Source organism: Rhamphochromis longiceps, linkage group LG18 (assembly GCF_057381845.1).
Source record: "Rhamphochromis longiceps isolate RC_006_pf linkage group LG18, R_longiceps_female_GT1.1, whole genome shotgun sequence".
Taxonomy (NCBI): Eukaryota; Metazoa; Chordata; class Actinopteri; order Cichliformes; family Cichlidae; genus Rhamphochromis; species Rhamphochromis longiceps.
The window spans coordinates 25984416-25994994 of NC_140574.1; the positions used below are offsets into that span (position 1 = coordinate 25984416).

The 10579-nt window shown below is 44.7% G+C and overlaps 1 protein-coding gene across 2 annotated transcripts; it reads right to left on the reverse strand.

Annotated features, from left to right (window-relative positions):
• Positions 1 to 5709: 5709 nt before the first annotated feature.
• On the reverse strand, positions 5710 to 9802 carry LOC146648454 (complement factor H-related protein 1-like). 2 transcript variants are annotated; one of them, XM_085390204.1, is made up of 10 exons: positions 9677 to 9797; positions 9407 to 9583; positions 8327 to 8506; positions 8069 to 8245; positions 7553 to 7639; positions 7350 to 7391; positions 7068 to 7229; positions 6809 to 6979; positions 6091 to 6116; positions 5713 to 5903 (listed from the first exon to the last, which is right to left on the reverse strand). In XM_085390204.1, exons 1-10 carry the CDS (start codon positions 9729 to 9731, stop codon positions 5883 to 5885), a joined length of 1098 nt encoding a protein of 365 aa, XP_085246330.1. In that variant the 5' UTR covers positions 9732 to 9797; the 3' UTR covers positions 5713 to 5882. The 2 variants fall into 2 exon arrangements, with proteins under 2 accessions (XP_085246331.1, XP_085246330.1); XM_085390205.1 differs by lacking the exon at positions 7068 to 7229 and having other exon boundaries at positions 5710 to 5903; positions 9677 to 9802.
• Positions 9803 to 10579: the final 777 nt, after the last annotated feature.

Genomic DNA, 10579 nt, shown 5'->3' on the forward strand with positions numbered 1-10579 from the left:
TGTGGTATCTGTGGCTGATGTTTCCATAGTGACAGCTGCTACAGGTGAGTCCAGTGACTTTTGGAGAGGCTTGATGATGACAAAAGTTTCAAACTCTCAATTATTAATATGCCGTTTTTATAGCTATAGTTATAGCTATAGTTCTCTATATTGGCTAAACTGTTCCCCTCCTTGAATCGCTACCTTATCGTGGTGGAGGGGTTTGTGTGTCACAGGGATCCCAGGGGCTATGTTGTCTGGGGGCTTTTGCCCCCTGGTAGGGTCTCCCATGGCAAATTGGCCCTGGGTGAGGGACCAGACAAAGAGCGATTCATAAGACCCTTATGAAAAGGACACCGAGGGAACAGTTTACCCTGCCCGGGATAGGGTTACCGGGGCCCCGCCCTGGAGCCAGGCCCGGGGAGGGTGCCCGAGGGCGAGCGTCTGGTGGCCGGGCCTTAGTCCATGGGGCCCGGCCGGGCACAGCCCGAAGAGGAGACATGGGCCCATCCTCCCGCAGGCCCACCACCCGCAGGAGGCGCCATAGGGGTCGGGTGCATTGTGTGCCGGGTGGCGGCCAGGAGCGGAGGCCCTGGAGGACTGACCCCCGGCTGCCAAGACTGGCAATAGGGACATGGAATGTCACCTCTCTGGTGGGGAAGGAGCCTGAGTTAGTGCGTGAGGTTGAGAGGTACCGGCTAGATATAGTCGGGCTCACCTCTACACATGGCTTGGGCTCTGGAACCAGTCTCCTGGAGAGGGGCTGGACTCTGTCTCAGTCTGGAGTTGCCCCTGGTGAGAGGCGGCGGGCTGGGGTGGGTATCCTAATATCCCCTCGGCTTGCTGCCGGTACGTTGGGGTTTTTCCCGGTGGACGAGAGGGTTTGTTCCCTGCGCCTTAGGGTCGGGGAACGGGTCCTGACTGTCATCTGCGCTTATGCGCCGAGTGGCAGTTCAGAGTACCCAGCCTTCTTAGAGTACCTGGGGGGGGGGGGGGGGTGCTGGAGGGTGCTCCACCTGGAGACTCTGTTGTCCTGCTGGGAGACTTCAATGCTCACGTGGGTAACGGCAGCGAGACCTGGAGGGGCGTGATTGGGAGGAACGGCCTCCCTGATCTGAACCCGAGCGGTGCTCTGTTATTGGACTTCTGTGCTAATCACAGTTTGGCCATAACGAACACCCTGTTCGAACATAAGAGTGTCCATAAGTGCACGTGGCACCAGGACGCTCTAGGCCGTAGGTCGATGATCGATTTTGTAATCGTATCAGCAGATCTGCGACCATATGTTCTGGACACTCGGGTAAAGAGAGGGGCTGAGCTGTCAACTGATCACCACCTGGTGGTGAGTTGGATCAGGTGGCGGGGGAAGACGCTGGACAGACCTGGTGCACCTAAACGCGTAGTGAGGGTGTGCTGGGAACGTCTAGCAGAGGCCCCAGTCCGCGAGATCTTCAACGCACACCTCCGGCAGAGCTTCAACAGCATTCCGAGGGAGACTGGGGACATTGAGTCCGAATGGACCATGTTCAGCGTCTCCATTGCCGAAGCTGCTGCATTGAGCTGCAGCCGCAAGGTGGTTGGTGCCTGCCGTGGTGGTAATCCCCGAACCAAATGGTGGACACCAGAGGTGAAGGGAGCCACCAGGCTGAAGAAGGAGTCCTATCGGGCATGATTAGCGGCTCGGGCAGTGGCTGAAGCAAAAACTTGGGTGTGGGAGGAGTTCGGAGAGGCCATGGAAAAAGACTTTCGGACTGCCTCGAAGAGATTCTGGCAAACCGTCAGACGTCTCAGGAGGGGAAAGCGGTGCTCTACCTGCACTGTGTATAGTGCTGGCGGAGCGCTGCTGACGTCGACTGAGAAAATTGTCAGGCGGTGGAAGGAATACTTCGAGGACCTCCTTAATCCCACTGACACGTCTTCCGAGGAGGAAGCAGAGTCTGGGGATGAGGGGAATGACCCGCCAATTTCCGGGGGCGAGGTCACTGAGGCAGTTAAACAACTCCTTGGTGGCAGAGCCCCTGGTGTTGATGAGGTCCGCCCCGAGTTCCTGAAGGCTCTGGACGTTGTAGGGCTGTCCTGGTTGACACGCCTCTGCAATGTTGCGTGGAGATCAGGGGCAGTACCTGTGGACTGGCAGACCGGGGTGGTGGTCCCCATCTTTAAGAAAGGGGACCGGAGGGTGTGTTCCAACTACAGGGGGATCACACTCCTCAGCCTCCCTGGGAAAGTCTATGCCAGGGTGCTGGAAAGGAGAGTTCGTCCGTTAGTCGAACCTCGGATACAGGAGGAACAATGCGGTTTTCGTCCTGGTCGCGGAACACTGGACCAGCTCTTTATCCTCTCCAGGATACTTGAGGGTGCATGGGAGTTTGCCCAACCAGTCTACATGTGTTTTGTGGACTTGGAGAAGGCATTCGACCGTGTCCCTCGGGGTGTCCTGTGGGAGGTGTTGCGGGAATATGGGGTGTCTGGCCCATTGCTACGGGCCATTCGATCCCTATACAACCATTGCAAGAGCTTGGTTCGCATTGCCGGCAATAAGTCGGACTCGTTCCTGGTGGGTGATGGGCTCCGCCAGGGCTGCCCTTTGTCTCCGGTTCTGTTCATAATTTTTATGGACAGGATTTCTAGGCGCAGCCAAGTGGCGGAGGGCTTTTGCTTTGGTGGCCTCAGAATCTCATCTCTGATTTTTGCAGATGATGTGGTTCTGTTGGCTTCATCGGGTGAGGGCCTCCAGCTCGCACTGGAACGGTTCGCAGCCGAGTGTGAAGCAGCGGGAATGAGGATCAGCACCTCCAAATCTGAGGCCATGGTTCTCAGCCGGAAAAGGGTGGAGTGCCCACTCCGGGTCGGGGATGAGCTCCTGCCCCAAGTGGAGGAGTTCAAGTATCTCGGGGTCTTGTTCGCGAGTGATGGGAGAAGGGAGCCGGAGATCGACAGACGGATTGGGGCTGCAGCTGCAGTAATGCGGACGCTGCACCGGTCCGTCGTGGTGAAGAGGGAGCTGAGTGTAAAAGCGAAGCTCTCAATTTACCGGTCGATCTACGTCCCTACCCTCACCTATGGCCACGAGCTGTGGGTAGTGACCGAAAGAACGAGATCGCGGATACAAGCGGCAGAAATGAGCTTCCTCCGAAGGGTGGCTGGCCTCTCCCTTAGAGATAGGGTGAGAAGTTTGGCCATCCGGGAGGGGCTCAGAGTAGAGCAGCTGCTGCTCCACATCGAAAGGAGCCAGCTGAGGTGGTTCGGGCATCTGACAAGGATGCCCCCTGGGCGCCTCCTGGGTGAGGTGTTCCAGGCATGTCCCACCGGGAGGAGGCCCCGGGGCAGACCCAGGACACGCTGGAGAGATTATATCTCTCGGCTGGCCTGGGAACGCCTTGGTATTCCCCCGGATAAGCTGGAGGAGGTGGCTGGGGAGATGGAGGTCTGGGCCTCTTTGCTTAGGCTGCTGCCCCCGCGACCCGGCCCCGGACAAAGCGGATGAAGATGGATGGATGGATGGATGTTCCTTGGACAGGCTTCACCTCAGAGTCCACCATGATGACGAGCGGTATGAGTGTGATGTTTGTGGGAAAACCTTCATACGCCACGATCACCTGACCCAACATCAGAAAATACACTCTGGTGAGCATGGAAGGGACGGCAGTGCTATTCTCTAGTTTTACTTGTTACTTTCGTGGCTTTGCCTCCACACAGTCACATGGTACAGCGTTAAAACACTTAAAAACAGTATTTTAACTGTACCCATTTCTATTACAGGTGAGAAAGCACACCAGTGTGAGGAGTGTGGCAAGTGCATTAGATGCCATGATAACCTGACAGTCCCCTACAGAAGTGCTCATCTGGGAGAGAAAGTCTGGCAGAAGTATGTTATACAAACCACGGGCTTGTTCTCTAGTGGAGTGGTGTTGTTGTTGTCACCGGCTTCTCTCTCTCCTTTCCAGAGTAGCCTGTAACTTTGGCAAGTGTTGTTTTCTTTTGTTGTCTGCATAAATAAATACTGCAGAAAGTTGCTGTGAAAGTCAAGTCTGGAAATGCACTTCAGGACTCACTCAGGTAAGGAAGCAAAGGAAATAGTGTAAAGTGTCGAACTGTCAGATATGTCTGGGCTCGTCTGGTTGTGCACGATGGGGAAGTAAACACATGGCATTGTTATGAAGCTTATGAATAAGTTGAATAAGGAAAATCTGTAATGAGTGATCTATCTGCTTTTGTGGGTGTTAGGCTGCTTTTTTTTAAAATTTGTTGGTCATACATACACTGCATCTGGAAAGTATTCATAGTATTTCACGTGGATGTATGGAAAAAAAATTATTGCGCTAGCTTAAGTGGTTGCAGTGCTACCAGGATTTAAAAATAGTTACGCAAAACAGAGCGTGCCCACTCCGACCGGCTTTAAAGGGTTAAAAACAGTAAAGAAATAAAAACAAAGTTATTATTTTTATGAGGCTTTTCCCGTAACTTTGGTCAGAACTGTTTGACAATTCGATAGTTTAAACATTCTTCACATTTGTAAAAAGTAGGGATGGGTATCGTTTAGGTTTTATCCGATACTGGTGCCAAATCGGTACTTTTGAAACGGTGCCGGTGCTTAAACGGTGCTCAAACCGGTGCTTAAAGAATGGAGAACACAAAATTGGTCCAAAAACCTCTCATGTTCAGCTGTTTTTTGTAAAAATATAACAATGTTAGCCTTTTCTGCAGCTATGGGGCATATATGGTATCACTCTTGGCTGGGAGCAGCGCTTAAACAATGGAAAAAAACACAAACTTTGTCCTAAACCTCTCATGTTTAACTGTTTTCCACTTTTTCTTTGGTCATTTTAGCCTTTTTAGCCAGGGTGAAGGGAGTATCTGCCATCAAACAAGAGGACAGCCGCATGTAGCTATGATGATGTTTGCTAGTTCACCTTACATGCATTAATGTAATAACGTGGTTAGCCTACTCAACGTAAATTAGCTACTCACGCAGAGAAGAACGGCTGCTGCCACCATCATCATTTCTGCTACACTGGCAGGGCTAGGGGCCAGGACTCTCCTCTTCGTGTTTTTGGGGGATGTTGCATAACAGGCAACCCACCCGCAGTAGATGTGCTCGGTGTGAGGTCTCGCAGCAAGCTATCAAATACGGCGCATTTCTGGGCTTTTAAAAAAACCGCTATGCGTCGCCAGGTGTTTCATCGGATTTGAGGTGTTACCTCCTTTGACAGTATCACAGTATCAGCTTAAAGCACTTGTGGCAGGCTGCTGAGTTTGCATATTTTGCTATGAAGTACAGCCAGACTTTTGACCGATTCGCCTTGGACATTTTTAATCTGTAGCTCTGCTCTAACAGAACGTACGTACCTGGCCCCGCCTACTATCCTCGGAAACGTAAAATGATTGGCTAGAATCTAAAGTGTATCACAGCTCAGGAAAAAAAAAGCACCGAAATAAAGCACCGAAATGTGCGCTGCTTTTCGGTCTGGTTACTACCGTTTATGTCAGAACCGGTGCCATCATGGCACCGGACACCGGTACCCATCCCTAGTAAAAAGTGATGAAGTTTTTCTCAAACTTTTTGCCATGATCAATAAATCAAAACTGCAAAAACAAACAAACGGCAAAAAGAAATGTGTGAGTTTGTAGGTGTATGACTGTCTGGAGGCTCCAGAAAAGAAAACCACATGTGAGAACTTTCAGCAACTTGTCACCCTGAACAGGAACACCCTGAAATCAAGAGCAGCAGGAGTAATGATAGTAAATACTGAGACTTTATTCAGTTCACCGGTGTTTGTTTCATATATGAGCACACAAATCATTTTCTCTCACACTCTTCAAGATGACAATGAAGATGTGATGATGTGATCATATGTCAGGTGTCTCCTTTAAAAGCTCCAAGGTGGTGATCAAATCCTCAGCTACGGCTGTGTTTTGCACCTCTGGTTAGAAGAAAATATATTTTGTGAATAAATTACAAGTGTAAAAACAAAAAACAAGAACCCCCCCCCCCCCCCCCCCACCAAAAAAACAAACAAACAAAAAACCAAGATGTGTTTCTTCATATGAAAGCTCTTTAAATGACAGATCAGAGCAATAACAGCAATTCTTTTAAAGAGGAACACTCACCACTGCATGCTCTGCCCTGTTACAACCTGTAAACAGTGATGCAGAAGCTCAGTGTGAACACTTCAATTACTTAACATTTGCAGATGAGGTGTGTTCAGTTTTCTACATGTCTACAAGTTTCTACAAAGTTTCTATAGAAGTGGATATGTTTGTTTACAAAATAGTCCCCTGTGTTTACACGAGGCACAAAGTAAACAACATATTTATCAGCCTCGTTAAAGGTGATCACACAGTAAACTCTGTTTAAAGCTTTCCTGTGTATGTTAAAGAAATACATATTCATTGGGTCTATAAGATCTATTGTGTATATCTGTTACTCATTTTAATAATTTCCACATCACAGGCATTAGTGCAGGGAAAGGGAAGCTGTCAGGGCAGCAGCATACACTACAAGGTGTGACAGGTGCCTGTGCAGTACTTCTGGTGACAAGTAATGAAGGCAACAACGAATCAGTGAATCAGCAGAGTTGCTGCAGTTTTTTTCTGTGTGTTTAAAGGAGTTTAAAGTTGTAAAAGCTTGGTTGGATATGACGACACACAGAGACATTAAGTGCTTTTAAAATGTAGTTGTTATTAAAACGATTCATGTTCAGTTGTTTTATTTATTTCAAAGTTTTCTTTCTTATAGGTAATAAAAACGTGTTAACATGTAGGCAACAGCACTGAATACTTTTCTGACTGACACGTTCAAACATAGAGAGTTTACAGTAATACTTACAGTTAGTTGCCTCCACTCTTCCATTGATGCATCGAACCTTAGAATAATGTTCAAACGACCAGCTGTGTGGTTTCACACACTCCACTCTCTCTTCCTTACCATTTTCTATGTGCACAGTTCCCACAGATTTGTATGCAGGATTGTCATCGGTGTTGACAGCACAGAAGTTAGCTGGACACAAGAAACAACCATTAAATTAAAATTTCTCCCCAACGCTTTAAGAGATCCTTAAAAATGATTATCATTGATGTGTTTATACCTCTGCACTCAGGTAAGTTTGACCACGTGCCATTGCTGATACACTTCACTCTTTCTGGACCCACTAATCTGTACAAACGTTGGCATTGGTATATCAAATAGTATCGTGAAGTTTGCTGAGCAACAGCATTTTCAATAACAGGGAAGTTTCCGCAACTTTGAACTGAAATGAAAACGCAGGAATATTTCTGAAAACATACCAAACTGTCGCTGAGGTAATGCACTTAACATTCTGATTGGTCAGCATGAATAAATTCAAGGAGAAAATAATGTACTTATTTACTTGTTGTATAACGAAGACGTGTGTCTCTCTCATTTGAAGATCCTGAAAGATACAAAACAGTTATTTTGCTTTGAGATTAGGCCAATTTGAACATTTTCTCTATTATTATTTTATAAAGTTTGTCAGTCATTTTTATGTTAACAAGGTATTCATGCTAGAGAACTTTTAACCCCCAGTGAGACATAATGTAAATCATAACCTACCTCCATGTCCTGGCTGTATCACACTGCCGTCTCCTGTTTCTGTAACTGTTGATTCAGTATGTTCACCACCTGGTCTGGTTTCAATCTCTGTCAGAGAGACAGAAAATACATCACATATTCTACACACACTACATATGCATCCAAGAACTTTTACTGCTCAAAAACACCCAAAAATAAAAGGATAAAGTCACTGTAATATGTATTAAATATCTGTTTTTTTTGTATTTTATTAAATTTCACTATGAACAGCAGAAAAGACTGTAAACAGACACTGACAGTCCACTTCCTGTTTAAACGTGCATCATTTGTAGACTGTAAACTTCGATTGATTGCAGAATACTTATTATTTTTTATTTATTATATTTCTGACCACCTGATCATTCACTAAACATTCTCATTCATTTGTGCACTGATACAAGTGTCATGTAATCAGTTGTTTTTAAACTTACTGTGGATTATTGCCAATTCATAAAAAGTAAATACATAAATGCAGATCTCATTAAACAGTCAGCTTACTGCATGTTGGCACTGCTGTCCAGTTTCCCTGTATACAAACAGATTTCTCGGTGTGTGCAGTGTATCTGTCTTCACACTCATACTGCACTTCTGAACCTGCTGCAAACACTTCCTGGTATCCATGAATGATGACTGCATGGGGGATTTTAGGAGGTGCACTGCATGCACTCATACTTCCTGTAAAAATAAAAAGTCATGAATAGAAGCAGAAAAAAAGTGTTGAACAGCTAACTGGAGTCAAACATGTAGCAGACTTACTCTCACAGACTGGTGCAGAGGACCATTTTCCATTTCCACAGGTAGTGGTGTTGATCTGGTTTTGGTGCTCAAATCCTCCATCACATGTTATCGTTAGTGTACTTCCATCCTCATACCAGCCATTTGAGTTTTTAGGGTACTTTCCATTGGGAATAGTTGGTGGAAGGCAGCTGCTTTCATCTGTGGAAGAACAGACCAGAGTCACCATCAACACTTTGAGATTTCACAGAGTAACTTTTACATTCATAATTAAAACTTTCTGACTGCGAACAGCAACATGTCGCATTAAACGTTGTGAAGAGTTAATTCAAGGAATTACTGGAAGAAAGTTTTTTTTAATTGTTCCTTTAAATCTGAGGAAAACCAGACAAAAGTCACCATCAACAGTTTAACAATATTAACTGTTGGGGTTCAGGGTTAGTGTAAGTGTTCATAAAAGTCACGATCAATGACAAATTCCCATCTTAACCATGAAGACAAGCAACATGTATTTTCTTTTTAATTATAATTTATGTTTTATTGGTTTTCTTATTTATACAACATGAACAACAATACAACTTAATCACAGTGGAGGGGAAAAAAACAAAACAAAACAAATCAAAACAACAACAAAAAAAGAACAAACAGACAAAAACTAAACAAAACAAAAAACCTAACAAACACGTATTTTCTTGGAAGAAATGCAATTTTCTTTTATTCGTGGCAGAATGATTCTTGACAGGCTTGGACTTCTGTGATTTGTGGTATTTAACTTTAAAACTCCACAAACAGCAAAATGTGTCCCTGCATGAACGGTTAATTCAAAGAGAATTAGGAGTCCCAAACTCTGATTTGTATGTCCTGTACCTCATAATATTATTTTTTATTTAGTTTATAACTTTTTTAGAGTTAAAATGAAAGCTTCACCATCCTGACATAAGATTGAACATTGTCTTTATTTGCTGATCAGTCTGATTTTTAGCTTATTTCTTATGTTTTGAGACAACTGATTACACAATCTTTTAATAATATATATATATTTATTTAAGTTTTTAAGCACATTTACCATTCCCAGTATAGACATATATATGTAACACTTACCTATGCATTGTGGTTCATGAGACCATTGCCCATGTTCACAGGTACTGGTTGCCCACCAACCCTCCACTACAGGTTTATATCCGTTATCACAGGAATAAGTGATCGTGGTTCTGTCAGAGTAAGTCTCTTGTTCGGGGATAAAATAAGCATGAAGCCTGGGAGCGTCACAGCGCTGTGCTGAAATACAATAAAAACAAACAAACAAGCCCCATAAAAACGCACATTAGATATATAACCAACAACTTCAAATAAATAAATAAATGTCCTCACCGAGAAGCACTCCAGGAAATAAAATCAGGACAAATCCAAGAGACCTGAGACACATTTTGCAGGAATTAATTCACAAAGCAGAGCAGAGTAGAACCTTGTTCTTCTGAACCAGTTAATAATTAGTCATCAAAGCCTAAAAGTTGGGAAACAGTAAACAAACGGCTGAGTAATTCTGGCTGCTGTTGAAATCAATTCACAAATAGACACTGCGTGCACATTTTATAAATGTATAAAGCTTAAATTGGGGTCCTGACAAATGCACACAAAGTACGCAGACACACATTTTGTACACATAGTGAACGTTAAGAAAACACCGCTCAGTTGGAACTGCTTGTATTTATTTCTTTCCTCCTGCATTTGTCAGATAATGTTTTTGTACAAAAATCTATGAGGTTATTTACAGTCCAGATTTCAAACTGACTTCCCGGACAGCCGTAATCAGAGTTCAACATTGTGAAACATCAAACAGCAGCCACGTCAACGCACAGACGTTCAGCAAAGACTGAATCCTAAAGCCAGAAACAAAACAAGCAAAAAGGATGTTGACTGTGTTCAGTAATATTGTTATCATGATATTTGTTTTGCGGTGAAAGATTCAGTTCTTATTGATCCTTGCATGCTCTCTATATTTTCTTTTGAGGGACATGTGTTGGGTAGATTGAAGTAAAATTAAGTAAAAGGACAGCTGTTTAAAAAAACAAAATAGTAATGGATGAATTACATATGAGTTTTAGTTTCCTACTATTCTCACTCTATTGACAGCTGGCTGAGAGCTCGGAGCTTTCTCTGGATAAATGTGACATCTCAGGGGAATCACAGGACAGCAGTTTATATAAATTGTTAGATCCTGACACATCGCTATGCTGATGAATATAGGCTTTGTTACAGCGTCTTAAAACCTGT

Bases quoted from the DNA above. Each gene is read 5' to 3' on its own strand.
- LOC146648454 (XM_085390204.1), bottom strand. From the start codon at position 9,731: ATGTGTCTCAGGTCTCTTGGATTTGTCCTGATTTTATTTCCTGGAGTG. The intron at 7,640-8,068 runs GTAAGCTGACTG...TCTCTCTGACAG, and splicing joins GACAGCAGTGCCAACATGCA to AGATTGAAACCAGACCAGGT. The intron at 7,392-7,552 runs GTAGGTTATGAT...TGTATCTTTCAG, and splicing joins GATACAGCCAGGACATGGAG to GATCTTCAAATGAGAGAGAC.